At 49.3% G+C, this 27,284-nt stretch overlaps 10 protein-coding genes and 1 non-coding gene across 16 annotated transcripts in view; 5 read left to right on the plus strand and 6 right to left on the minus strand.

Annotated features, from left to right (window-relative positions):
• Positions 1-17: 17 nt before the first annotated feature.
• FVEG_00703 (hypothetical protein) lies at positions 18-2,281 on the plus strand. Its single transcript, XM_018887285.1, has one exon. It carries the CDS (start codon positions 57-59, stop codon positions 1,101-1,103), a length of 1,047 nt encoding a protein of 348 aa, XP_018743028.1. The 5' UTR covers positions 18-56; the 3' UTR covers positions 1,104-2,281.
• Positions 49-2,146, minus strand: FVEG_00702 (hypothetical protein). The gene is made up of 2 exons (XM_018887284.1): positions 1,994-2,146; positions 49-1,942 (listed from the first exon to the last, which is right to left on the minus strand). The coding sequence occupies exons 1-2, from the start codon at positions 2,056-2,058 to the stop codon at positions 1,189-1,191; spliced, it is 819 nt and encodes a 272-aa protein (XP_018743029.1). The 5' UTR covers positions 2,059-2,146; the 3' UTR covers positions 49-1,188.
• Positions 2,282-2,619: 338 nt separating the features above from the next.
• FVEG_14721 lies at positions 2,620-2,715 on the plus strand. Its single transcript has one exon. It is a non-coding gene; the product is annotated as a tRNA-Val (tRNA).
• Positions 2,716-3,101: 386 nt separating this feature from the next.
• Positions 3,102-5,016, minus strand: FVEG_00701 (hypothetical protein). The gene is made up of 2 exons (XM_018887283.1): positions 4,848-5,016; positions 3,102-4,789 (listed from the first exon to the last, which is right to left on the minus strand). Exons 1-2 carry the CDS (start codon positions 4,918-4,920, stop codon positions 3,204-3,206), a joined length of 1,659 nt encoding a protein of 552 aa, XP_018743027.1. The 5' UTR covers positions 4,921-5,016; the 3' UTR covers positions 3,102-3,203.
• Positions 5,017-5,235: 219 nt separating this feature from the next.
• FVEG_00700 (hypothetical protein) lies at positions 5,236-9,132 on the minus strand. Of its 2 annotated transcripts, XM_018887282.1 has the most exons (4): positions 7,826-9,132; positions 7,545-7,726; positions 6,149-7,495; positions 5,236-6,095 (listed from the first exon to the last, which is right to left on the minus strand). In XM_018887282.1, exons 1-4 carry the CDS (start codon positions 8,580-8,582, stop codon positions 5,712-5,714), a joined length of 2,670 nt encoding a protein of 889 aa, XP_018743026.1. In that variant the 5' UTR covers positions 8,583-9,132; the 3' UTR covers positions 5,236-5,711. The 2 variants fall into 2 exon arrangements, with proteins under 2 accessions (XP_018743026.1, XP_018743025.1); XM_018887281.1 differs by having other exon boundaries at positions 7,545-9,132.
• Positions 9,133-10,532: 1,400 nt separating this feature from the next.
• Positions 10,533-12,177, minus strand: FVEG_00699 (hypothetical protein; the record flags this gene model as incomplete). Its single annotated transcript, XM_018887280.1, has 2 exons — positions 10,533-12,078; positions 12,131-12,177. The coding sequence occupies 2 exons, from the start codon at positions 12,175-12,177 to the stop codon at positions 10,611-10,613; spliced, it is 1,515 nt and encodes a 504-aa protein (XP_018743024.1). The 3' UTR covers positions 10,533-10,610.
• Positions 12,178-12,921: 744 nt separating this feature from the next.
• On the minus strand, positions 12,922-14,751 carry FVEG_00698 (RNA polymerase II subunit A domain phosphatase SSU72). The gene is made up of 3 exons (XM_018887279.1): positions 14,618-14,751; positions 14,248-14,441; positions 12,922-14,193 (listed from the first exon to the last, which is right to left on the minus strand). The coding sequence occupies exons 2-3, from the start codon at positions 14,355-14,357 to the stop codon at positions 13,536-13,538; spliced, it is 768 nt and encodes a 255-aa protein (XP_018743023.1). The 5' UTR covers positions 14,358-14,441; positions 14,618-14,751; the 3' UTR covers positions 12,922-13,535.
• A 2,141-nt stretch (positions 14,752-16,892) lies between these two features.
• On the plus strand, positions 16,893-19,773 carry FVEG_00697 (hypothetical protein). Of its 4 annotated transcripts, none has more exons than XM_018887278.1 (2): positions 16,893-18,964; positions 19,018-19,758. In XM_018887278.1, the coding sequence occupies exons 1-2, from the start codon at positions 17,785-17,787 to the stop codon at positions 19,056-19,058; spliced, it is 1,221 nt and encodes a 406-aa protein (XP_018743022.1). In that variant the 5' UTR covers positions 16,893-17,784; the 3' UTR covers positions 19,059-19,758. The 4 variants fall into 4 exon arrangements, with proteins under 4 accessions (XP_018743022.1, XP_018743019.1, XP_018743021.1 ...); XM_018887277.1 differs by having other exon boundaries at positions 16,995-18,933; XM_018887276.1 differs by having other exon boundaries at positions 16,995-18,319; positions 18,368-19,729.
• Positions 19,774-19,942: 169 nt separating this feature from the next.
• On the plus strand, positions 19,943-21,885 carry FVEG_00696 (NADH-cytochrome b5 reductase 2). Its single transcript, XM_018887274.1, has 3 exons — positions 19,943-20,247; positions 20,369-20,756; positions 20,806-21,885. The coding sequence occupies exons 1-3, from the start codon at positions 20,206-20,208 to the stop codon at positions 21,372-21,374; spliced, it is 999 nt and encodes a 332-aa protein (XP_018743018.1). The 5' UTR covers positions 19,943-20,205; the 3' UTR covers positions 21,375-21,885.
• FVEG_00695 (glutamate carboxypeptidase II) lies at positions 21,604-24,655 on the minus strand. 2 transcript variants are annotated; one of them, XM_018887272.1, is made up of 5 exons: positions 24,515-24,655; positions 24,040-24,394; positions 23,439-23,983; positions 22,014-23,389; positions 21,604-21,963 (listed from the first exon to the last, which is right to left on the minus strand). In XM_018887272.1, exons 1-5 carry the CDS (start codon positions 24,523-24,525, stop codon positions 21,848-21,850), a joined length of 2,403 nt encoding a protein of 800 aa, XP_018743016.1. In that variant the 5' UTR covers positions 24,526-24,655; the 3' UTR covers positions 21,604-21,847. The 2 variants fall into 2 exon arrangements, with proteins under 2 accessions (XP_018743016.1, XP_018743017.1); XM_018887273.1 differs by having other exon boundaries at positions 24,040-24,655.
• A 1,181-nt stretch (positions 24,656-25,836) lies between these two features.
• The window catches only part of FVEG_00694 (hypothetical protein), a gene marked incomplete at its 3' end in the record, with an annotated part of 2,729 nt that continues 1,281 nt past the window's right edge, over positions 25,837-27,284 (plus strand). The window contains exons 1-4 of the mRNA XM_018887271.1: positions 25,837-26,136; positions 26,454-26,762; positions 26,810-27,072; positions 27,121-27,275. Coding sequence (XP_018743015.1) covers positions 26,085-26,136; positions 26,454-26,762; positions 26,810-27,072; positions 27,121-27,275 — 779 coding nt within the window. The 5' untranslated portion in view covers positions 25,837-26,084. The remainder of the gene's footprint in view (positions 26,137-26,453; positions 26,763-26,809; positions 27,073-27,120; positions 27,276-27,284) is intronic.

Raw genomic sequence — 27,284 nt, forward strand, 5'->3', positions numbered from 1 at the left:
ATTGATCGTCGAAACCACGGACAATCAGCTTCACCACATCAGACAACCACCCCAAAATGCAACGCCACGCCTTCCGTTCGGTGTGCAGCCGAACAAGGCCAGAGCTCGAGCAGGTCTCGGATGCTTTTCGAAACTACGCCCGCCAATTCTCGACAACGCAGTTCCAGGCTGCCGATGGCCCAAGCCCCAGCACTCCGAGGGCACCTCGAAGCCCGGCTAGTGGTCCCAAGGTTATCGATGTAAAGAGCATGCCCCTGCGCGGACGTGGGGGTCTCAGAGGGCGCGGTGAAGCTCGTGGAAGAGGAGGTCTTATGTTCAGAGGTCGAGGTGGACTTGCCAGGGGCGGATCCTCAGTTCAGGATCGATCCGCCACACCTGTTCGAACCTCTTCACCGACAAGAGGCCGTGGTGGTTTCAGTGCGAGTAGAGGACGAGGCGGTCGTGGAGGCCGTGCTCGTGGCCGAGGTGGAAGAACCAACGGTCGACGACCAAGAGACGAAGAGGACAAGGATAAGAAGAAGATCGACCGAAACGAGTTTAACACATTGGATCCCGATGAGAAGTCCTTTGACGACAACATTCGATTCGGCATCACCTCCCAATACACACCATCTCTCTCACTCGAATCTATCAACGAATTTGCGCCCGTTGCACCAAATTCCACCTCTGGAAAATCGGCTGCAGTTCTCCAGAACCTCAGTGTCCTCGGCACAGCGGATCATGTCGGCGCACCAGACACCTTCCAGCCCAAATATTACGCCTCTGAGATTAAGGCCAATGGTGTTCGCTTCTTTGCCGACCCGAAAGATAAGGAGGCTACCGAAAAGTACCTCCAGGAGAAGCTCGAGGCTGAAGGCAAAGAATCCACAGGCCCCATCCTCACAGACACCGAAGAGGCTATTCGTCAGGTCATCACAAAGCGTGCTATTCAGGGCCAGCATGAGACACCCAAGTTCGCTTCAGACCCTGTTGGTCTCTCTCGTTCATGGCATCTCAGGGCCGAAACTTACTCTACCAACGATGTCAACTCCTTTGAGACCAAGTTGACGTCGCTGCTGGCTAAGAAGCCTGTTGTCGGAAAGGGAGCCAAGGCGCGTGCTTAAAAGATTAGATCTTAGGATCAGTGTACACTTGTCACGATATGTAATACTACAATATTCTGCATCCATCCTATCATACAATTACCACCTATAGTTGACGGATGGTCTGTGCCTCTTCCTGGTCGATTTCCTTCATCTTCTTGTCTTGTACCTTTTGAAGCTCCTTCTCGGCCTTTTTGACAATGTCAGGGAGGACAGTGCCTGACTTCTTCCAGTCCTTGAGTGTCTTTTCATGTCTGGATCTAGCATTGCGAATGCGGTCCTTCCAGTGCTGTACTGTCTCTTTAATTCGCCGCTCGACGTCGTCCTTGCGCTCGAGCTCCACCTTGAGAAGAAGCTCAAGCTCGTTGTCCTCTGATCGCTGTGGTTGCTGGTTGAACTCGCGACTTGCTTGTACCGCTGACATGATAGGCTTGATGTACTCCTTGTCGTTCACAAGCAGTGAAATAGCTCGACCAGATCGAGGAACGACTTGCGCCAGCTCTCGTAGAGGGAATGTCACATCATTGCCGTCATGGTCCTTCATGGGAACAGGCAGCGATCCCAAATTGGTAGGATTGAACCGTCCGCCATGGATCATACCAGCCAGCTGGGTCTTGAAGTGCGCATCAATAGGAGCATATGCAGCAATAACAGCTGTAAAATCGAGGGGATCTTCCGGATCCGGCATCGGCACCTTTGCAGTGTCGAACTCGGCCTTGTTCACAGAGCCTGCAGCTGCCTTCGCATTGGCGCTGTTGGGGCTGTTACTAGGGGCTGTGATCTTGCGCTTCTTGAGCAGAGAGGGAGACGTGCTGAAGGCGCGGGGTGTAGTGGCTATCGATCGGAGGGGATTAGCTGGGCTGGTTTGGTCAGTCAATTGCATGATGAGAAGATTGTGAGAGGGGCCGTACCCCTCTGAGCGCACGAGTTGCCGCAGGCATGTTCGTAGAGGGCCATTGGCTCTTGACATTGCCATTGTGGTGAGTTCGTGTTGTGAGATGTCGTCTCTGGTGTTGGGAGTTTAATAACTGAGTGTCGAAATTCCTGCGCGACGTCAGATCAGGACTTGGTTGTGAGTGATAAGATAAGCGATGGGTATGGGCATTCCCCAAATAGTAAGGTAGCTGCGGGCCAAATAAGATTTAAATAAGTCATAATGTAGTTGTATATATGATAGTAAATATACAGCTAATTAGGAGAAATTCATACATATATATATAAGATATAAAGACAGAAGTGAGAGGTAGGCAGCTTTGTTTAAAGCTGTTGATTAGTCTCTTTACTTTCAGGACAGCGTTTAAAAGGCCGTTAACTAAAGGTGTTCCCTTTCACACTCCTCATTCATGATGCTCGGATAGTTTAAAGGCATAAAATCTTCCAGATAACAGTTAACTTAATCCTTTTCTCACTTTAGGAGACTATTGTCAAACACTTTTAGTGCGCTTTTGAAGCATATGCTACGAACAGAACATCACTGCTTGTCATTCTGCGAACTGGCATATAATTATTGTAATAAGAGACTAGATATCTTAAACTCGGTCGTGTGGTGTAGTGGTATTATCATGTTTCCTTTACATCGCTGATTATAGCATACTATCGGAAAAGGTCGCAGGTTCGAACCCTGCCACGATCAAAGTGACACATGATGTGTTGGTGTTGTAATACCAACCGAATCATTTTTTTGGTTGGCGGCTCTAGACTCACGCTTTGCGGGATACTTATATGACCTATATAGGGCTGGCGCAGAACGAGTTGACTGGCCAATAGACTTGAAAACTAGGAGTCTTCTACAGAGGGTAGAATTGGTTATTTCAACCTCATGCAAACTATATAATAGTGGACTCTATCCGTAGATGCTAAGCATTGCATTTGCGAGGTATCTCATAGCACTTAGGAACTTCAATAGTTGGCAGAAATAGAACAGCGCTACAGAGATTATCTCTAGTTCATAGAAATCAGGTTGCAGAATATCACGCTCACTGTACGGATAGCAGGGTAAACAGGTGAGGGAGGATAAGACGATGTCAAGAGAGAAGGGATTTGTCAGGCAAGGCCTTAATGTAGATCATTCTACATCTATATTATATCATTACATGTTCCCTGCCAAAATGTCTAGAATCGTCATGATTTGGGACTATCAAGTATTCCCCTTGCAAGACCTCTACTGAGTCTGACAGATCGTGCCAGTATGGTGGGCAACTTCTTCCAGCCATGTGTTGCAATCCACCAACTTGCCACGCCACCAACTGCGAGACCCGTGAGGCTTATGGACCACATGTCCCAATTCCTTGCCTTCCATATAGGCATACTCATATCTGCTGTCTGCAGGTGCATGGGTCGCAGCTCAACACCTTTCTTGAACCGAAGTTCTTGGTCTATCATAACTTCCTCGATGAGATCAGCTGCAAGATGTTTGCGCTTCGAGTTGAGAGCTGCTATGCCTTGCATACGACGGACATTCATGGCAAAGGAACCGTCTTCATCCTTTATGATGTTTGCGATAGCGGAGGAGATGGAAGATGGTGTGAGGTAGGATTTGTCGAGAGACATACCTACACCGGCGGCTTTTAGTCGGGCACTGTTGCAGAGCTGGTCGAAGAAGTATCCGATAGCGAGGACTGGTGTTCCATGGAAGAGAGTTTCGTTGGCACTTGAGCCGCCCCCATGAGTGAGAAAGAGGACTGTATTAGGATGTGCTAGTATGGCGCGCTGTGGTGCAAAGATGGGAAGCCGAAAGTGCGGGTGGGAATCATGCAGAAGATCAGTAATGGATATGCTTGAACCATCAGACAGACTATAAGACTTGAGGGTGTTGAAATTGGCGCGAGGCTTTTGGGGGATAGACCATATGACTCCATTGATCGAGCCATCGTCGAGAGCTTGGATGAACCCAAGGAGATACTTTTCAAGTTCTTCGGCCGGAAGGTTGACATGCGTCCCCAGGCACACATAGATGGTCCTATCATGGCTACTTAGAAACTGAGCCAGGTGTTCGTCCAATGGAAGGTATTCATCACTCAAGATAGGTCCAACAGGTGCTATAAGAGGCGGCAATTCCTTCGGCGCTTCAAGGCCCCAGAAGGAGTTGACCAGAACAAGATAATCAGGCTTTGAAAGAAGTGAGTGGCTATAGTTGACGCCAGCATCAACACGCATTCGTTTGGTCCATATTAACCATGGAATGATAGTAGGGAGCGCGGCGAGAACCACAAATTCGTTCCAGAACCGTGATGATAGAGAAGCGTGCTCCGAAGTCAAAGCCCCATCGGCTTGGAAACCAGGCTGGCCGGGATGATAACTGACAGGAGCCATGGCATAAGGCATTTGAGGCCAGACACTCGCTAGTTGGATATTGAACTGCTTGAGCATATCCCTCGCAGCGCTATCGGCGAAGAAGTCTGCAACAATAAAGTCGGGCCTCGTAGAGTCATTTTCGCATAAAGATCGAAGAGACTTGTAAGTATCAGTCCAGAAGCTGTCAAAGAAGTATTTTGACTTCATCATGGGACCGAAGCCGTGCTCATGGCGCCAGAGACGCATTGTTTCGTAGTGAATATCCAAATCATCTTCTGAAGCGGCGGGACCAACTGTATATACGGTTCTTATGAAGGGATAATTAGCTGTCCAACCTTCCTGGCCTGCGCAGGTAGCGAATTGAACATCATGGCCTCGAGACGCGAGGACAGCGCCTATTTCGAGAACTGGGGCTATTTGTCTTGTTAGCTTTGATGTGTGTAAGTTAGTGGGTTCTGGAGAGGTAGGTACCTGCGTGAGTAAACCCGCCTGTTGTGGCAAGCAGAAGGATCCTTCTGCGGAATTCATGGCTGTCAGCCATCATCTCTATATTTAGGCTTAATAGTTTAAATTGGTATGTGTGTGTTGTCGAATCGAGATGGGTTGGTTTGTGTCGGTCTATGTATGACGCTTAGTTCTAGTGGAGGTTAACCAATTAATGCCTGACAAAATACGTAGGAGCTTGGTTCTGTATAGGGCCGATTGTTGATACCTGGCAGCAGAGAACCGAAGCCTTTACTTACATACATAGCCCTGCCTGAGTAATGTAAATGTTTATTAGCCAAATTCAGGTTGTCATTTCGAATAAATTTGGTAGACTTCTAGGTCTTCCATCGACCAAAGCTTGTCATAAACACGACACAGGAAAGGATATCATAGATAGTCGATAACATTCCATTTCTCGTCTATCTCTATTATCGTCGTCCATCGTATAGTCTTGTCTGAACTGGAGGACGTCGTCTAACTCGCTTTGAACAAATATCAAAGCCGTATTCAATCCTCCTCTTGCTTCTCGGCACACTTGTAAACATGTACTCAATCCAGGGCCATGTCTGTCTGCACAATACAATGCATTACCAACGGCAACCCTAACGCCGTTCCCATGCTTTCCACGTGCAGCATTACCCAACTAAATGTCCCTTTTCATCTCAACCCGCTCATCGTCGAGATACGTTCAACGTTGTCTCGATGTTATCGACCAATCCAAGACAAAAAACTAGGACAGCGTCAAATAGCTAATCCAGCCAGCGTCAAAACTGGCGTTCAGGGGGGGTATAAAGCGTTTTCCGGTTGCAAAGACAAAGTCCGGAGTCTCAGAAATGAAGTGAAAGGTAATTACGAAAAGTCATCAGGTCGTCCGGGTCTGGCCATGTCGTCGGCTGCTTGAGCCAACTCCTTGGCCTCACGCGCCAGCCCAAACGCGATGGGTGGCAGCGTTTGTACCCACATACGCCATTCGTGAGAGTTGGTATCCATGCCAATGTTGGCCATATCCTGGCCTTGGTCAGCAGCCTCTAGTAGTCGTGCTCTGCAGTTTGCCAACGAGGCTGCCATTTCGCCTATGCCGTAGGCTTGTGTTTCTGAAATGATATTGCTAACAACGGTATTGATAGAGCCAATCTCGCCAGTAATCTGTCGCATCTCAGCATCACCCCGGATGGTGTTCACAAGCTGCTGGATGTCGGTTGAAAGGAGGGCATTCTGATCCTCAAGGTAGAGCTGAATAGTTTTGGTTAGTGATGTTAATAATCTAGTGTCGAAGGGTAACTAACTTTAAGGTCTTCGGCGGCTCGGGGATCCAGTTGACGCGATCCTTGCCCATTGGCTTGATTGTTCGCATTGGAGTGCCCGAGCCCGATCGGCACCGCGCTTGCTTTGGACATGGGCCTTCCAGAATATGGCTCTGCGGATTGGCGAGGTGAGCCCAAAGGACTGTATGCCGAAGAATCAATACTTCCCCGCATACCACCAAGACCCTGAAAGGGCGGTGGAGGAGGGAGTCCGCCTTGAGTAGTCGAGGGATGCTCGGTAGCTACAGGAGAAAAGAGTCCACTTGAATCCGCAGGAGTTACAGTTCCGTCGTCATCGTCCAATTCTTCAGCGGGAGTTGTCCGGATTTTGACGAGGCCAAGAAGTTCCACGATGGCCGCTGCCAAATGTGAGGCTGCCGTATCGAGCAGTGAGACTGGGGACATTCCAGCACTGTGGGCAAAGTTCTTGGAGGCTGTGATGAGGTTGTTTGCGGTAGAAGATACCTTGGACCTGATCTTGGCCTGTTGCTGTGCGAAATCTTCATCGTTGTTCTGTGGGACCTCGATGTCCTTGGTAATGCGGCGGACGCTGACAACAACCTGCTTCATTGCGTCGATAACCTTTTCTGGGTCTTCGGTTCGTGCTTTCTGCAAGAGTTCGTCAATCGCGATTTGAAACTTGGTGACGTGAACATCTTTGACCAGTCCACGGTCATCCATGAATCCCTTTTCCCGGACATGCTTTGCTGCATCATGTTCAATTCCAGGACCAGCGGAAGATGCGCGCATGTGTCGCAATTGCGTTTTTGCGCCCGCATATCGATTCTTCCACTCATGGACCTCTCGCTCGAGTCTCTCAATTGTCTGTTCCAGCTCTGCGTGTCGTTCATGTGTTGAGCCACTCTGTTGGGAAAGTTGGCGCATCTCGAGCAAGAATTCTTGCGCCTCTTTGCGAACCTCTTCTGTGACCTGCTGTTGTTCCCGGAGTTCCTGTCGAAGCTCATCATTTTCCCGCTGAAGGTCTGAATCCGATGCAGCGGGCCCAGTGCTGCGTGCTGATTCATGTGCTGCGGCCACGTCGTCCCTAAGCCTTTGAATCTCAATATCGTAATCCCCTCGTACGCGCTGCAATTCTTGCTTCATTGAGTCGTTCAAGTTTTGCGCCTCAGCTAGTTTGTTCTCAAGGTTGAGTCTGAGGTCATTCCATTCCTGTTTCTCCTGGTTGGTGGTCGCAGATCGAGAACGTTCCTGATCCAACGCGCTGTTCATCTCGTCCTCCTTCTTCCTCATGGCATCCTCCATACTGTCCAGTTTCTCACGTAATTCTCGTACCTGATTTTGATAGTCTTCGATGAGCTTCTTATCGGCCTGCGAAGTGTTAGGAGTCTTGTTCATCGCTAGATGTTGCAGCACAAACCTCCGAAGTCACACCGCTTCCAGCACTCCGTTTGCTCTCACGGTTCGGGTCTGGTTCTGTAAATCCTTCACCTTCGTCATCTTCTTCGAGCATTATACTTTTGTTCGGCACGATCGTGTTATTCTGATTGAGCTGTTTCAGGGTTGGGCGTCCGTAATCGCCATTCTGGGCACCTGGTGATGCTGGCATACCGTAAGCATCTGTCGGTCCAGGACCTCTCATAGATGGTGCATCAGAGGGTCTCCTCATGCGGCTTTGACCTCGAGGGGGAAAGCTATTACCATTGATTGGAGTACCTGGTCCCCTGATTGACATGGGGCTTCCAGTGCGGGCGAGATCGGCTCCTACAAATCGAGGGAATCTTCGTTCTAACTCGTGATAGACATCGGCGGCCAGGTCTCGGAATCGCGGTGGGCCAAGAGACGATAGCCTTTGGCGAGCCTGGTTTCGCTTGGGGTGAAAGTTCTTCTCGGGCAGCAGAAAGGAAGGAGGACCATTTGGAGCATTCGGGGGAGCCCTGGCAGTGGCCTGTCGTCTTATCAATTCGTCAAACACATCGGTACTCAGCTCGTAGAATTGAACCGAGGAAAGGCGCAAAAGCTTGTCGCGTGCTTTATTGGGCTGCTGCTTGTGATTGGGGTCGCGAGTATTGAGAAAAGCGCGCAGAGCAACATAGTGCTCGCTGAGGACGGACTCGTCGAGATCGCCGCGGACGCTGTTACGACCGCTTTCGCTGCGAGCATAGAGTTGTGTGCCGTTACTCGACCTAGCAATCGAAGCAGGCGGCGAGGGACCTCCAGTGCTTCTAGGGCCAGGCCCAGGCCCGGGACCAGGTCCTGGACCGTTGATGGGAGCGCTGGGGAAACCGTTGATACTCATGGTGCTGTTGGAGCCACCCGAATTCGGGGGCGATGCGAGATTGGAGCGACCGTTGGGATAGGGGCCGTCTTCGGGACCTTGATACTTTGAGACAGAAAACTCGCTACCGCCTAGAGAGATGGGGGACAACGGCGCATTGCGTCCCAGGCTGATGCTCATGATGCAGAGAAGAAAAAACAGAAATATGAAACCGAGATGATGCTGGAGGGAGATGGAACTGGAACAGCACCAGCCGCCTGTCTCATATGGGCGCCACACGGGGACGGGGACGAAATGAATGCAGGCTATCTGTAGCTACCTAACCTAATGGTTGGAATCTTTTTAACCACTGGAAGGACTCCCCCACAACTTTGGCGACCTTTCAGGGGGCGACGGGCGATAGAAGCGCCAAGCTTCAGCAGGTGGCCGGAAGCGACGAAAAGCGGACGGTTTGGGGTGTGGCTCAATGACAGGAATGAATGATGGAGGTGGTGATGTTCAGATACGGTGAATTGAAAGAAAGGATAAGTAAGAGTCGAAGAAAGCAGGGGAAAGCAAGGTACTGGAAGGTATTTCTTGCCAATCCTTGTCTATTTGCCTCTTCTGATGGATTAGGTACCTAAGGTAGTTGGATGAAAGAGAGTGAATCAAGGACAATCAAAGAAGAAGGACAAAGAAAGAACGAAAGAATGCACTGCAATGCAGATCAACCAACGATCGACTCAAGTCAATCAACTCCAAGTGAATTCATCAACTGACCCTGACCGACCCCAATTCCATGGATCCAAAAGGGGGTTCAAGTCAAGTTGGTTTTAGACCGGATCGGGCGTGGTGGGAGCTTGGATGAATGGATGTTCAGGGGACAACTCCACCATCATCACCAACCGGACCTGACCTCACTCAGCTTAACTTGTTCTAGAAAATAGCGTACGTACTGTGCAGCTAAAGCCAAGGTGCCCCAAGTTGTGGGTGTACGTACAATCCGAGGCGACCTAACGAGTGGACATCGGACAGATACAGCCCAGATATAGCACAGTGAGTAAGATCTTTGCGGGAAATGAGTTCTCGGTCTCTGTCTTCTGGGGTGAGCATCCAGAATGTCCGGGTGCCCCGGTCTGGCAATTTATTAAATCGTTCAAGACGGAGTGTTAATTTCTTGAGTCCACCGAGACTACGGAGATAAGGTATTGTTCGGAATTGGTTTATCGAACAATAGTTGATAGTAGTTGGTGCCAACTTTGACCTTCCAGCTTCGTAGGTAGTCTACCACTTTGGCTTGGTTGATATCATCGAGACATCGAATTGGCTTCTCGCATCTGCCGCTCAAGTATAAAAGCACCAGATGGAATGATATGACCCCATGCAAGGGGACGGGCGGGAAATAAGCAGAACAGCCAATCTCGATGCAACCCGGGCTCAAGCCTGGGTACCTTATTCAAGGTCCGATCCACTGAGCACACTGCGCTTTGCTAAAGAGCTCCAGTCAATGCACCCGTCAACCGCCCCAGGGCCCCCCCTGCCCCTGAATCAGCAAAAGCGACTCTTTCTTGCGAGCTCTGATTTGACCAACGACCCTGGTCAGGCGTTCAAAGCTTAGCGGGTTGCCGAGCGAGGCGCTGGGGATAGGCGGGTCTTGGTAAAGTCGGCACGTGCTTGGTGCGCGGCTAGGCAAGGTACTTGTACAGCCACCCGGACCTACAAGCCGGAATAAGTTGATAATGGACAACACTATCAAAGATTCATAAGTAGGATAAGATGTTATAGTTATAAGTGGAAAGAAAAGAGCACCAAAAATCTTGTTGAGGATCTAGTAGCATTCCCGTATAGTTGATCGATCAGAGGACTGAGAGATTCTGATTTTTGACCATCCAAATTTGGACTACATAGTATTATGAATGTCTTAGACATTACGCCGTACTAAATAGAAGCATAACATACCTAACTTACTAAGTTGGTCAGTACGGAGTACTTGACCTCATTTTTCTACATATCATGTCATTCATGACGTCCTTAAACATTCCAATCCAACGTTCCTCTTCTCCTATTTCTCCCACATCGGAGGCCACGCAACTTGATCCTAGGCTACATAAAACATTCAAGACACCGTTAGGATAAGCTCAGGCAACTTGAGGACAACCTTAGAAAACCCTTGATTAATTATTATCGACCCCTTGATCCAATACCCTCAGCTTTTCTGCCGGTCCTTCATCATTCCTCTCCCCCGGCGCCAAGGAACCTTATCCAGGCCTCCATATCGGACGCGAGTGTGTCTCCAATCTCAGCATCGATGATACCCTGTTGCCAACTGACATCAACGCACATCTCTTTGCCCTTGACGCTAATCGAGCTGATATGGAACACAGGCGAAGTGAGCTCACAGCTCAGCTGAAACACAGCTCTCTCGATCTTCCAGCCTGAACCTTCAATTACCCCATCCAGTATTCCTAAATTGGATACACCCCAGGCGCCCACTCGGGGCTTCTTGAGCTGCTGCTTCTTTTGAACTCGCCAGTCTTTGATAAAGTTCATTAAGCCTGAGGGGTCATTTTCCATGCCCTTGTCCAGCTTGCTCTGAATATCCTCTCTAGCTTGCACAGCGGCTACCCAGACAAAGTTCTCGAGTTGAGTCATGGCATGCGATTGTGATGGTATTCCTTTGGCCTTGGAGCGGATTTCTGTGACTAGATCCTCGCCAAACAGGTGATTGACAAGTGTCATCTGGTTATCCATGGTCGTACTGGGAACATGCCAAGGGTATGCCTCAGAATTGGCGGGGATGAAGCGACGGGTATCCAATGCGCTGATAGCAAACATCGACTTTGCCTCTTGTTTGTGATGCTTCTTGCCCTCATCTAATTGCAGGGCAAGCGATAGCAGCGGCAGGGCATGCAAAAGGCCTGTAATGGTGGTACGATTCGCTCGGCATTTGCTCAGTACCTTCTTCAGCGTTGCATCTTCAATCGAGAACGTTCTGAACTCAGTTTGGTAAGGCTCCTGGCGAACAGGGGCCCAGTTGGCCTGGGTTGGATCGTTTGATACAAGAAATGGAGGCCTCAGTTCTTTCCAGATTGTTGCCAAAGCGAATCCCCACGAAACTGGGATCTTGATAAGTTCCTCTGGAGGAGGGGGGAACCTGTCTGCAGTACTGCTAAGATGAAGTACGCCTCCATCAAAATTGAGTTCATGATCAGTCTTCGGGTCATTGAGGTTGCGTAACAAGGTCTGGTGCAGAATCTTGCCCCCTACACCATCGAAGTTGGTATGGTTCCAGCAAAAGATAACATCCAATGACTGGATACTACCCTCTGGCCATAGTACAGAGGCCCTCCACCCTGGCTTCGTTTCGACATCTGTAAACCAAGTATCGAGCTGGTTTCGAATCTCATGCTTCAAGGAACCCTCATAATCATCCGAAGCTTTGATCTCTTGCCAGCTAATATGCAGACCAAGATCGACAGTTTCCAGCTGAATCCATGAAGGTACAGCTGAGTTCTCGTTTAGGATACCCACTTGGAGCATGGGGTGTTCCGCTACTGTATGTGCCATGGCCCGATGGAAGGCATTTCGGATACTCTCAACTGAGCCGCCAACGAGATGACTTGGGAGACCATAACGGCAGACTACTGCAGTACCACAGCTATGACGCAAAGTGTGCAAGGCTGAGTGGTACAACTCTCTGGTTTATAGTTAGGCTTGGTTCAGCTGATAGGAGTTGAAACAGTCCATACAAGTTGCTCATTGGTCGAATAACGTTTGGCTCTTCTCGTAGTGCCATTTTAACGTATATGCTTCTCAGAGTGCCAGGAAATCGTTGTTACATTCGAACTCTATTTCATTCACGAGTATTACGGCGATTGGTCTTTGGCTTTGTTTTATCTGGTTTCCGAAGGATGCGGGCTCCGCGGGTCACCAGGTGAGCTTCCCGCGGATGAGCGAGTAGGATTCAGTTGCATGTATCTAAAGCGGCAAACGAATGCTTATTGGACCTTAGATTAATATTTTTGTCCGCACCTCGATTGACAGTCACAAGTTTTCTTAGCATACTCTCAAAGTCATAAACATCCATTTGCATGCCGCCTTTGCCATACCCTATGGCAAAATTGTGGTAATGGTTACCAGCAGGTGAATCGATGTTCACACCACCAAAAAGCCCCTGAGATAACGATCCACCAAACAAAGCTGTGGCGTTTGTACTAATTTAGATTCCCGTCCTGTTCGTTCCCATTATGCGGCTTCGAATGACAAGTCGAAGTCCATGTCAAATGGTTGCCTCTTAAAACCCCCTGAGCTTATGACAGGGAGTTCCATGCTAACTTAGCTACTGAATGACAGCCATTGACCCATCATGTAAGTTGGTTCACCATGTGGATAGGACCCCTCATGGCATGTTCGTCGTTGGAGATGTACATACTCCGTATGGATTGGCCAATTATGCAGAGTACCAGAGAGTTACACATTATCACATCAGCATCGATACCACGGTCACAAATGCCGCTTCACATGAACTGTACAAGTGGCTGTGTTAAAGTGATCACCAGCGCCGTCTATTTTGTGATCGAGTTTAAAACCCTGTCCGATTTGAACTAGATCAATCTTGATCAGTCTTCCCTGAAACTTTCACTATTCATGCAGGCTGGAAAATCTTCATATAATTTCGAAGCCGGTTTGTGATCGACACTTCTTATCTGCCTATGAAAGGTATGCGCCTAGTACACTGTGGGGGTTCCCTTAAGCAGCCGTACAGTATCTCCTTGATCGCGAAACTCCTTTGGGGATAGTAACGGAATGGCCGGCAATGAGAGGTTTAGGTGACGAGGCACCGGTGTTATTCATATTCAGCTGCTCATGGGTTTGTGATGATAGTGGTGAAGGGCTGAGCCCTCCTGGGGATAACAAATCTTCACCCTGATTATACTGGGGTTTGGGTATCTACGATCGAAAGCTAGGAACGAAACTCCCCTCACAAGCCACTCAAGTTCATCCTACTATCCATCCCAGAGATAGATCTAAATTTTTGCAAACTTGCGTATACCGCCTATCGAGTTGCTGCTAGAGTTCAGCACTCAAGGCCTTCGTCGCATATAATTGCAGTCGCATCACATGGTGTGTAGTATGATTGTGGTTTTACGTGGATTAGAACCAAGCCACGGTCCAGGTTGCTGGCAGTTTGGGCCATCTTTCCTGCCATGAGGCCAGGATATCAGGCACTCGCTCATCAAAAGAGGCTCTGCTTGAGGCAGAACCATTGTCAAAGGACGAGGCACCGACAGCTTCACGCTCTTCACGAGCAGCCGCGTTGAGGGAGTTTGCGAGATCCAAGATACCCTGCCCACCAATGGCGGCCTCTTCGTGGTTATCCTTAATCTCAACGTTGATGACATGTACGGGTCGGTTGAGCGGTGAACCCCTATTAAGGAGATCATCGACAACAGCATCCCAGCATCGCTCTTCACAGGTGATGACAACATCGACTAGACCACCTTCAGTACCTTCGCTGCCACGGTCCTTAGCATGTTGCAAGCGAGGTACACCGACTTGCCAGTCTTGCCAGCGTTCTGGGCCCCATTTGACGCCACGGTTACGGTTTAACATGTTAAGGATGCCGTTGTTCCTATACAGCCGAGCATCCTTGGATTCAAGCTCCTTGAACATACTGTCATAAGAAGTTTTGTTAAAGTGATACACATTAGGTTGGGTGATGGTAGGCCCGGGCAGGCGGACGAGAGAACCAGTGCCGAAGGAGATGACAGGGTAGTCAGCCTGAGACAGCCGTAAATGGGCTTCCATGGAGCTTCAAGATGAACATTAGCACAAATGTGTCAGGAGGAGACACGCATCTACGAACCGATTGTTGTTACTTGCACAGACAGTGCAAAACTTGAGTTTGTATCCGCTGTTGCTCTCAGATGAGCCATTCTGGCTCTGGGCCGAAGAGCCACCGTTGGCAACCTCCATATTTTCGAGTTTCTAGCCGGGCGAGAAAACGAGGTCGTTGGCGAGAGGATAGCCGCGTGGCATGCTTTGAAGAGACAAGATAGACTGTGCAGCACTGCGTTAGTGCATTGCATTCAAAGAGAGGCAAGTTACAAGAGAAGTGCAGGTTTATCATCAGATAAAAAAGCGTATAAAGTGTCTTTTCAGCAAAGAAATTCAGACAGCTCCAATATGTTAAACTCATCATGAAAGAAAATGAAATCGCGCACGTTGCTACTTACCCGGCTTTGTAAGTCTCAAGTTGTCACACCAATAGCCACTTCATGTCATTGTTGTCCCGTTCCCTTTGGTACGCGATACAATCTGGTTGTTGTTTATTGAAAGAAGAGGTTGAGTTTTGAACTGCTGTGAAGTTGGGAAAGTTAAGCTAGGGCGAGCTGACGCTAGCTTACGGCTAAACTCCGGTATGATCTGATGAGTCAGCAAGGTACAGCTCTGATGCCAACATGTGTAAATGAGCCAATGCACCCGTCTAAAAACATTAGTTCTGGAGTTTATTAGGTATTAAGCATCAAGTTAGGTTACAAAGTCATCACAGTGCCTGTTGGTAACAAAGGATATCACATTAACAGTCACTTGGTCACGTATCGCTCAGGGCAGTACTGTAGCACAATATTGCTTTGCCTTCTTTTATACGATGTTGACATTGAGGAGGGTGGAGGGGGTTAGGCTTGGTGGACTCTACAATCAGACAGTTTATATTGATTCCATGTGATTCTTGAAGCGACCAACAGAGAGATCTCCACCAGCGAATTTGATCTGCAATGGCTATTGGCTTTTAAACGCCCGCATAACCTGAAACAAACGACGCTTTGGTGTAGCCAATCAACGAAGACACCAAATTTAGCCCCAGAATAGAAACCTCACCGGTCACCGGCTGGTCCTTTCTTGTCACGTTATACTCTGTATAAAAGAGCTGGACCATGAAAGAAGAAAGCTGGGGGGGTCTTGAATTGTTGAATTTAACTCTAACTTTGAAATTGTATCAAATAGACTATGTTGACATTTTGAGCCTCATGCCTAGATAGTATGGAAACAGCAGGTGGTTGCTATACTGCACCTCTTCCACCTGTGATAACCCGGCAGACTCAATTACACTACACCAACTTGGCACCAGATCAGAATTGGATCCGTACTGGAGGGGTTTGTGGGCGGGACTCAGAAGTCATCAAAACCTCAGCCGCCCGGGGGAGATCGCGGATCGTGACCCAGGTAAAGAACCTGGAGCGAGATCATTGAAGCACCGTAAACAAGTAATTAAATAAAAATAAAAAACATACATACGCGTGTATACCTGGCAAGAGGATCACTACATGACATGACGACCCTGCTCGTTTTTGCCTTGCTGCCAGCTCGCTACGTAACCAACATCGATCTAGATGCCCCTGCCATCCAACCTTGGGGGTCTAGTTTCATGATCCTGCACACCATGATGATAGTAATTTCCAGAAAGGCTTGAATAAACAGAGAGGATTATTTCATTGCGACAGCAACGATGCAATAACCGGAGATTGCATCCATGGCAACCCGGCCTGATCCATCTGCCAGCTGAGTTTACTTTCCTGTATCCATCCATACCAAGAAGAGATGAACAGGGTCACCCTTCCAGATTGAGGTTCCAACGGCCCGGGTGGGTATACAGGGAGATCCTCGCTCAGAGTTGTCGTACGTCTTGTTGGGTTTACCGTGTTGTGTGTGCGTGTGCGTATGCGCATGCGCATGCAAGACGACGACAGTCATCTTTTCGGGATGAACACGAGGGAGGGCGAGAAAGGATCAAGGCTTCAGAGGGGTTGAAGCAGGGTAGAGGGGTTGAAGACAAGTGCAAATGATTGTGTGGCGCCTTTGGTTGTTACAACCCGACTTTAATTAATCAGATGGGCCGGATGAGATGCGGCTCCTCCAGGGTGGGTTGGGATAAAGGCCTGCACATGCTTTGTCCAAAAGATATAGGTAGGTAAGAAAGTTATTAACCTAGAGGTAGGCATAATGAACAGCTAACAGCTAAATGTTAACCATAAACCATTAAAATTACCAGTGAACGCCTGCCTAGAATAGCCCGGGTATCAATGTGCTTTCATCATTGGGTTGGATGGACAGTTTACAATGACTTTGATCTTTGATCCTAAATTTAGGTCTAATAAATGCTGGAAATTTAGTCAAGCATACCTAAGGTACCCCTCATTTGGGAACTGCCCGACCGTTGGATGTCACATTGAGCCAACAGGAGGTCTCTTCCATTATCCTGATATCTCTTCTCACTTGCATACCAACTCGTTGCTAACATCATCCCACAATATCCTCCTGTTTGCTAGCGCCCAGGGAGCAAGCGGCGACAAACTGATAGAAACATTTCATTCATATTCGAGTCTCATTGGGTTCCTTCTCCCCGACTTACAGGCGCTGACTCGCTTGATCCAAGACCCCTGACCAGTCGGATTGGTGCGTAAGGCGCTTGCTTCAGTGGTGTGGTGTGCTATTGCGCCCAGTTGTGCCCCACTACCTACCTTACAGCCTCCAGCTCTCGGGCCCGGACGTGCCAACGGGCGACCTTACCGGGTACAGTACTGTCTCCCCAGGTCACTTTCTCGCGAGGATTGCTAAGGTGGGCAATCCATCGATTGATGGCCTTCCTCGCTCGCTTCTCTAACCCAACTTCACCTTACACTCATCACAATCCATCTTGGGATCACATCCTACCCTAGTTCAGTTCGTTCCGTTCAGCCCAGGCCAGGCCCTCTTTTGGTTTCTCGCCTCGCCTAGAGCGCAAGCGCAGGCATTTTTGATCAGACCCGACAGCTACTGTACAGCGCGGTGCCCTTGTTCCCGAGCATCGGCAGCAACCTAAGGCCAGGGCATTGTTTTCTCTTCTGTTCTTGTTTCTGTTTCTGTCCAGTTGCTATTATTTCTGCTTCTGCTTCTGCTTCTCTACGCTCTTTCGCACTCCCACTCCACACTTGTAACCGACTCATCTCGTGCTTTGTCGCCCGACGACTGGTCGTCTGGCATTATCTGCATTAGGGCTTGGCTCAGCGTTGTCTATTATACTTGGAACTCGACTGGAGCCCTTGCTGGCTCACGCCTTAGCGCTACGGCTGACTTGACGTCCGCCTCGACAGCTCAACTCGAACGAGACCAACTTGGAGCGTCGAGCATTACAAAACGCAAATCAAAATATCGCATCGAGCTCTCCAGTGCAGAGATCGCCTCCGTTCATCATTCTTGCCGCTTCAATCCCGCTACCGATACCTAGTTCTTCTAGCGCACCCGTCTAACTGTCAATCTTACTGCAACCCCGCGAGACCTTTGCTGCACACTCATCCTTCGGCGTTTGCGCGGCCGCGTGCGCCAGATCGCACGACTGTCGCTAGGCCTTTTCCGAAAAGGCATGTCGACAACGGCAGTTATGTCTACGACTTCTTCTCCAGTGACCTCTCCTTCAGCAGCCGCATCCTCTTCTCCGAACCCTAATCACCCCGCGCTGCCACCTCTAATCACCTCTCCGCCTTCGTGCCGAAGCATGCAATCGCGGCCAATGTCCCACGTTTCCAGAAGCCGACTTTCCCAATACTCGACGGGCTCTCTGCCTACGAGATCCCGTCCGACCTCACATATGTTTCCGATGTTCCCCTCGACTCTCTCATATACCCAAGTGCGGGACTTTGCGTACCCTGCTACCCATCCTCTGCACTACGGGCCGCCGCCAGAACCTTCGGGACCGCCTTCCGGTATGACAACGCCCGCAAGCGAGCATCGTAGGTTATCAGATCCCCCAGTGTCGTGGGAAACACGTATGCCTTGGGAGTCGTGGGGTACAGATGGATTCAACCGTGGCCATGATTTGGCCCCCATCCAATTCGACGGTGGGCCCCCATATAGCGAAGACGAGGATCTGCAAAGCCCTGTTGTAGCTACACGGCACCGCAAGCATAAGTCAACCTCGGCGGCGACAACCCTGAGGGGGAGGACAGGTCGCGATCTTGATATGCATTCTACCAACTATGATCATGAGCGGGGCTACTATATGGGAACTAGCGGAGACGGTAGCGAAACATACTATGTCAATAACGGCGGCGAGGCCAACGGCTCTGGTGGAGATTTTGTTACATATCCTCCGGAGCAGGCAAGACACAGTCGGGCATATCACATTGCCCAGCAACCCCGGGCTGCTGAGGGCGGTGAGTACTATCAGCCCGAGTCTGACAGCTCCCCATCGTCTCCAGGCTACAATGACGAGGACCAGTCTCGCTATTCACGAGATTACCAGTTTACTATTACATCGCCAGACGAGGAGTTCCACGGCAAAGCCGTCGCCCTGTTCGATTTCGAGCGGGAAAACGAGAACGAATTGCCTCTAGTTGAGGGCCAGATTATCTGGGTGTCGTATCGGCACGGGCAAGGTTGGCTGGTGGCTGAGGATCCGAAGACGCAGGAAAGCGGCCTGGTGCCCGAGGAGTATGTCCGACTACTTCGCGATATCGAGGGAGGAATGAACAGCTTGGCTGGTCACCTTGTGGAGGGAACTGGCTCCCCTGATGTGGGCACACCTACTCAAGCGGAGCATAGCGGTCAATATGGCCATACTCCATCTTCCAGCAATGCGACTAACGGGTACCATCAGCCAATCGTGTCGATGTTCTCGACCTCGAGCAAAGACCTTGACCCGTATCCCACTGAGCAACTGGGCCTCCACTCCGGACAACCGCCTCCCCAAGTTATTCACTATCACGGGCAACGGGGAGGTAGCCAAGCAAACACGCCGACGATTGCTCAGCCTCAAGATACTGGTATTTTGAGGAGGCAGAGTCACGACGGTGGAACAAAGAGGGACTCGAATGTTACACCAGTACAGACGAAGCCACCAATGGAGTTGGCCGAGCCAGGGGGCTCTGAGGAAGCGAGAGGAGAGGAAAGGTGATATGGTGATTGAAATAATAACGAATTGCATGCCATGCTTGAAGAGACATTCACGATTCGATGTATTCTTCTAACGGAGCGGGCGAATATACCAATAATACCACAGCAAACTCCGACCGCCGCCAATAGGTGACTTGAGATTATGTATAAATATGCCATGTAGGCATGATGGGAGACGGCAATTTCTCAGTCTTGTTTAAGGGCAAAAGTTATCTAGATTGGCTGTATGGAGTTATGGCGGAGGACAGAGGTCAATGAATACAGAGGTTTCTTGAGCTACATAATGAGAAAAGGAGTTTCAGGGGGAACCACCGAGAGATTCGGAGCAGATGGAGAGGTGCTGGACGGGGTTAGTGCTATATTGCTGTAGTACAAGGCCGATATTTCGGTAATCTATATATGAACTCATTAAGACACCTTAATATCCTAATGCACTTATCACAAGATAACCGAGTTCCCCTTGTTAACCTAAACCTTCACTTTAACAGCCTGTATCCTATTGCCGAAGCTAAAAAGCTTGGAAGATGGAGAAAAGTACATGATATGAGTTGATTGGAGATTGCTTATTGTCAAGTTACTTGTATTACATCCCCCGAGACAAGCCATCACGCCATCGCTACTAGAGAAAAACCTATCGCTCGTCTTTATCCAAGCTTACTATATCACATCATATAACAAGCGAGCGAAGCCATCGACAGCCGGCTTTCCGTAGTTTGACGTGCTTTGCCCGGGATATCACGTGACTCATAACGTCATCTCTTGTTCCGTCGCGATTTCGGAATACCTGGATACGCCCACTTCTCTACCTAGCTCTTCAGACGATACCAGCAACAACCTCTCATTCTCTATTCCTGGCCAATTGACCTTCAATTGACCTCATAATCAAGTCAAGATGTTCGCCCGATCTGCATTCCGCGCTGCTCAGCCTTTGAGGGTACGTTTTTCCTTGTCACGCGCATTTGCGCCCCTCCATCATGGTCTCTGTTTCGGATTATCAATCATAACTACATCATTCTCAATTGCTCGTCGCGAAGCTTAACTAACTTACTCTCTAGTCTGTTCGTCGATATGCCACCGAGGCCGGAGGTGCTGGAGGATCCAATGCTCTTCTCTACGGCGCTGGAGCTGCTGCCGTTGGAGCTGCTGGTTACTGGTACTTCAGCAAGGGCGGAGCTCCCTCTGCTGCGGCCGCTGCTGCTGAGGTGAAGCAGGCCGTTGGTGTTGAGCCAAAGAAGGCCTTCACCGGTGGTGACCAGGGTTTCGTTTCCCTCAAGCTTTCAGAGGTTGAGCTTGTCAACCACAACACCAAGCGTCTACGCTTTGAGCTTCCCGAGCCCGATCAAGTCTCTGGTCTGCACGTTGCCAGCGCCATTCTTACAAAGTACAAGGGCCCTGAAGATGAAAAGGCTACTCTCCGACCCTACACCCCTATAAGCGATGAAAGTATGTAGCTGAATGAGACCTCTTTGGCACAACTGACTGACGATTGCAGATGAGAAGGGTTTCATCGACTTGCTCGTTAAGAAGTACCCCAATGGTCCTATGAGCACACACCTCCACAATCTTGTTCCCGGCCAGCGCCTCGACATCAAGGGTCCTCTGCCTAAGTACACCTGGGAGGAGAACAAGCACGACCACATTGCCCTTATTGCCGGTGGTACTGGCATCACCCCCATGTACCAGCTCGCTCGCGCTATTTTCAACAACCCCAACGACAAGACTAAGGTCACCCTTGTGTTCGGCAACGTCTCCGAGCAGGACATCCTTCTGAAGAAGGAGTTTGAGCACCTCGAGAACACATTTCCCCAACGTTTCCGTGCTTTCTACGTCCTCGACAACCCCCCCAAGGAGTGGGTCGGCAACAGTGGCTACATCTCCAAGGAGCTCCTCAAGACTGTTCTCCCTGAGCCCAAGAACGAGAACATCAAGCTGTTTGTCTGCGGCCCTCCCGGCCTCATGAACGCCATCTCCGGAAACAAGGTCAGCCCCAAGAACCAGGGTGAGCTGACCGGTGCCCTTAAGGAGCTTGGCTACAAGGAGGACCAAGTGTACAAGTTCTAAGCGAATGATGCGCATGTAATGATAGTATTGAATGATGGCGACAAAGCATAAAGAGAACAGTGTAAGATCTGCTATAGAAGCGATATAGACGACGGGATGCCGTCTAGAATTGATAAAGTCAATCTACATTTCGATTTTGGGCATGCTTCAAGGGGGAAATGTACTTAGGCATAAACACATACTGCCCGATCCCAACCCATAGACTTATGATAAGATCACTAAGCCTTCTGGCAAGGACGCTCAACTTATGATAATAGTCCCAAGCTTATGATGCCATACTTCTTAGTTATTTAAAATAGGGCAGGTAAATTCCCGGTCGACGGACAGGCAACTATGTCCCGTCATGTGGCCTATAGAAAACACAGCATAATTCACATCGCAATCTCTTAATGAGATGGCACGAAAACTGGCTAATCAGTTTCAAATTTGAGCATAAATAGCTGTATAATTCCTAATTCCAGAGCCAAGACAGCTTAATCCGAAAGGCTATCAATGGCATTGTTAATGGAGCGTGCAATAATGGCGGACCACTTGAGACCGTTGATGTAGTCCTTGGTGTCGATGCTCTCAACCCAACCTGGGAACACAGCTAAATAATCGTCAGCATCTGAGTAGTGTTCAATTCGTTTAGAAACTCACCTCCAGAATACCCGGTCCAAATACCAGGCGCAAACACAACATGCTTGAACCAGTCTCGACCATCCAAGCCTCCTTCATAGAGGAAGCTCCTTTCGAGAAACTTGTATCTCCTGTTGACTCTGACGATGGTATAGCCGAGACGAATCTTTTCAACGATGTTCCACCATGGGATACCTAGCTCAAGCTGATGTTTGGCGATTTCAGCTTCAGCATCGAGCTCGCTAGCCTTCAGGTGGAAGTGTTCAAGGAGGTCACGAACGTCCTTGAGGCTTGTCTTGAAATCGCCCTCGTTGCCAATCGGCTTGCCCGATGAGACGGCGCCACGGATATTGAAGATCTCCTTCTCAGTGAGAGCGTCCTTGGTTGGCTCTAACTTGGCCTCAACCTGGTCAAGATAGTCCTCCAACGCATCGACGTACTCGGTAGCACTGAAGGGAATGATCACGCTTCCAGCAAGCTTGGCAATGGTCAGACCCAGAATTTGAGCCATCGTTCGGTGGTACTTGAATCCAACGTCACCGTACTCCTTCATCCAGTAGAAGCTATCATAGTTACTGTGGTAGTGATACACAGCGCTGTTACCTCTGTCCTTGAAACCAAAGTCGATACAGGGAATACCTGCATGATCCTGGAATGCGGTAAAATCACTGCCGCTGCCCATGGTAGCGATCCTGCCCGACCAGAGGTCATTGACTGTCTGACCAGGGATAGTCTGATTGGCCGAGGGGACAGCGCTTGTGACGTCGCGGATGATCTGATTGAGAAGAGGAGCTGCAGAAGCAGCAAACTCGGGGCCCGAGACGCCGACGTCGACATTGACGTAGGCGACGTTTGCTTCTGAGAGCCACGGGAGATATTCCTCAACCCATTCAGTACTGCCGATAAGTGAGTATTCCTCGCCATCCCAGCTCGCGAAAACGATAGTTCGAAGAGGCTTCCAACCAGCCTCGACGGCCTTTCCGACTCCTCGGATAACCTCGTTGATGACTGCAGAGCCACTGTTGGGATCGCCAGCCCCGCCAGCAATCCAAGCGTCTCGGTGGTTTCCAACAACGATAACTTCATTTGGGATAGTACCATTGACGACGCCGATAACGTCCCAGATAGGAGTAGTGACGTATTTCTGTTCGTTATAAAGGTTGATAACAACATCATCTGGAGTGGGTCCGATGTTGTATTTGATGCCCTTGTACTTCAAGCCGAGATTTTTGTTCCAGTACTTGTTAAAGTGGGTGGATTTTGGACCGTGACCATTCAGAGCTTTGAGGATAGGAAGGGCATCACGGTATGATATAGGGATGGAGGGGATAGAAGGGGTTGCGTCATCGACTGGTGCTCGGGGAACACCAGGCTTGGAAGGATATCCAGGGGTAGATCTAGAAGGTCAGCCAATTCTTTTTTCTTTTCAGGATTATGGGGACATACGGGTCACCAGGGCGAATGCTCAGAAACTCTGCGCTTCCACGCTGAACAGAACTGGGGTTACGTGCAGGTCCTTCAGGGTAAGGCTTGTACCCGTTCTCCTCGGTCCTTTCTCCATCATCACCAGGGTCACTGTAGATCAGGATTCCAACGAAACCGAGTTCCTGCGCACGTTTGACCTTGAGGCCTCGGAAGATTCCTCCGTATCGAGCAATAGCAATCTTGCCCTTGATATCAATTTTGGCATCAACAAGATCTTGATAGTCTTGATAAGTACCATAATTGACGTAGACGAAGGAAGCAGTGACATTTCCACTCGCCGAGTAGCCGTGAAAGATGGGCACCCGGTTTTCGAGAGACGTTGTGGGGTCTTGGCCGATTACATCTTCCTCGAGAGAGGCCTTGAAGGTGGTATCCCAGTCTTTCCCATTCTTTGACTTCCTCAGGATGGAAACGCTGGAATCAACGGGATAATTGAGGTAGGCGTCATAAGCCACAATCTCAGACTTGACACCAAATTCCTCCCATCGATCCCTGGTCCACTCGGCCTAGTAGAGGTGAGCACAATACTTGAAAGTGGCCATCTATTATGATGAATCCTTACCTGTGAGTAGTTGGCACCGGCCAAATGGGGGCCCGCTGTATAGTAACGGCTCCATTCCTCAGCCTTCTTGGGGTCCGGCGTTTCAAATAGAATACGTTCAAGTTCCTCATAGCTTAGGCGGCTCTTGCCGGGTAACCAAGAGCCAGGGTGGTCGTGATGATGAAGAGGTCCAATGAAGAAGGTTTGGAACACGAACAAGCCAAAACCGCCGAAGAGAATCACGGAACAAATCAGAGTGAAGAATCGACGCCAGGTCTGGTGAGGATACCTCCTCCGGGGAGGGCCGACCCGAACGGTTTGGATGAGAGGCGTATTCTCGTCTGGCATTTTCTCCTGCTCCTGATGGGAGGAGTTACTGAAGATTGTGGTTTAGTATAGGTCTCAAGCCTCGGTGGAGGATTTGGTCCAGGTTGGATGACGATGTCCGGAAAGTGGAGGGAGATAACGGTGAAGGTCCTGTAGGTGTTGAACTCACATCCGACTCATGATGAAGGCGTCTTGTCAGCTCCGGAGGCTTTTTAGATTTATTTACTCATGTGATGGGAACGCGAATAACGATGTTGGTGAAGGTTGAAACGTGAAAGGAACCCAAGTTGTAACAGGAAGTTGTAATGTGATGCGATAGGCGATATTGATGACGAAACAAATTCTGAGAGATGATTGGTCAATGCTATCATGCAGTGGCGCCGCCACCCCCAGCCTCGGCTGAAGATGATGAAATCGGTATTTATCATGTATTCAGAGTCTATAAAGAAAGGAAGACTGGAAAGAGATTTGCTCTATTTAGGATAATGATATTATAATATTTTAGGTACTAGATACCTAAACTTGGGATTACTTTTACCATGTTGGTCCTGAGATTTAGAGCAGGTAATTCTATAGAGTATCTACCTTACTGAGGCAGTATCTTCGTCTTACAGCTGCAGCTGTCTCTTTTTGGCCTCTGGGACACTAAACCACAGCTGCTCAAATGGAACTCGATAAAGGAATACATAGAGGGATGTTAAATTGGCCTACGAGATGAATGAATTGTCATATGAAAAGCAGACATGGCTCACAGAAACCTTTAAAGATGGTGATCCGCCGCCAGACCAGCCAAGTGCTCGGCACGGCAATAGAGCGGAGACAAAGCGGGGAACATCCGGAGGCTTGCAGGACGGGATGACTGAAGCACTCTAGGCACTTTACTCCGTAGGGCGCGCCGCTTTCGGGGGGCGGCAGAGACAAGCCACAAGATGATGGTTGACCCCGGACTAATCGAGATAATCAAGTAATAATGGTTGCAACCCTGACAAGCCGAGTTCGCCTTACCCAAGCTAAGGTAGCAGTAGCCAAGGTCAAATGATTCTCGCCTACAGAGTAAGACTTTCACTGTACTGACGTTACCTTGCCGTACTGTCTACAACTACCGTCCAAGTAAGTTATCCTGTGCGTCATGGTATCTCACCGATGTCTCACAGAAAGAATCTTCCCGCGGAAAGCAAACGATGGTAGCAAACCCCCGGGCGAGTATGCACTACAAAGTGCTCCTGTGACCCCATCCTTTACCAGGCATTCACACCCACGGGCTTTAAATCTGCGGGCCTTTTTGGAAAAGTTGGGGGCAGTTTCTTCCAATTATCAGGCTCCTGACCGCAAAATTGTCCAAATTATCCCTGCTCGGGCGGGTTCGTCCTCTGGAGGTTGGACCAGTGGATCGGAACCCTTTTCTGCACTACCCTGCCTGTGCCGACCAAACCGTTTCTGGCCTCAATGATCCATAATAATTATCTTTTCTGGTGGCTTGCTTGGCTTGACCTCTTCTACTACTTTGTAACTGTGACTGTGAGCCGAAACCTCTTCTTCTTGTTTTTCCTCCCTTATTGTTTGGTGCAAGAGTTGAGATATTGATGAGTTGATCGTGTGTATCGTATATCCAGATTAATCATCCTTCGTGTCACCATCTCGTTATACATGATACTCGTTGGTCTTTGTTAGAAACAAGAAAATTTACTACGTCGAACCTCTCCTCTCCACTGTTACTCTTTGCGCAATCGTTCCTCGCGATGACGACCAAGGACGGTCCAAAGCTGCCCAAGCAGCAACTGGCGATTCTGGGTAAGTTTTAGTATTTCATCATTTTATGGATACTTGTAAAAGACTTTGAAATACCCTTGTTGTGTTTTCAACTGCTTGGTATATACTATGTACGAGCATGGTTCACGGTCCAAATACCATGAGCCTCAGCCCAATACCAAGTCATTACCGTTCACCATTTTTTCCGCGTGACAGTGTGCTCCCATATATATGATTTGATAGAGGGTTTCTTATCAACAACAGAGGCACTGTAACATGAAAATACATCTAGCCCATAGAGACACCATGGTTCAGTCCAGGTATCCCGCTCCATCCGATCTCCGCTGACCTATCAATAGCCATGGCCAGAATTGCCGAACCCATGGCCTACAGCTCAGTCTTCCCATATCTGCCCAGCATGGTCAGCAGCTTTGGTGTTCCTACCAACAAGGTTGGAAGTTGGGTAGGACTCACATCTGGTGTCTTCTCTATAGCACAAAGTACCACTGCTGTGGCTTGGGGAAAGGCCTCCGATATCTACGGCCGGAAGCCGATCATCATCTTTGGCCTTATGAGTTCCATGATCTGTTTCATAGTATGGGGCATGTCTACGAATTTACCTATGGCCATCATTGTCCGAGCCATTATGGGAGGTGGAAACGGAAATGGTGTGTGAGACGAGGACGACACAGAACCCCTCACTAATGTTCTCTAGTCGGTATCATCAGAACAGTGGTTGCTGAGCTGGTCCCTGAGAGGGAACTTCAACCAAGGGCATTCTCCATCATGCCTATTGTTTGGAGCCTGGGTTCTATCATCGGACCCAGTTTCGGAGGTCTCTTTGCTGAACCTGCAGAACAATATCCCGAAATCTTTGGCCATATCGAGTTCTTCAAGCGCTTCCCCTTTGCCCTACCAAATCTGATTCTCATGGTTTTCTTTCTATTCTCAGCTACCATTGCAGCCTTGTTTCTCCATGTAAGTCTGTGATAAGAATTGACTGCACGTCATCACTAACAAACCTAGGAAACACTTCCTAGCAAGCGAGGACACCGAGATTGGGGCCTCCTGGTAGGCGAGCGTATCACTCGCTCTTTCAAGACCACTCGTCCAACACCTTCTACCCGTCGAGCTTCGTTTGTAGATGGCGAAGCCACGTCACCGCTTTCTCCTAACAGACTGTACCCAAG

Source organism: Fusarium verticillioides, chromosome 1 (assembly GCF_000149555.1).
Source record: "Fusarium verticillioides 7600 chromosome 1, whole genome shotgun sequence".
NCBI classification, from domain to species: Eukaryota; Fungi; Ascomycota; class Sordariomycetes; order Hypocreales; family Nectriaceae; genus Fusarium; species Fusarium verticillioides.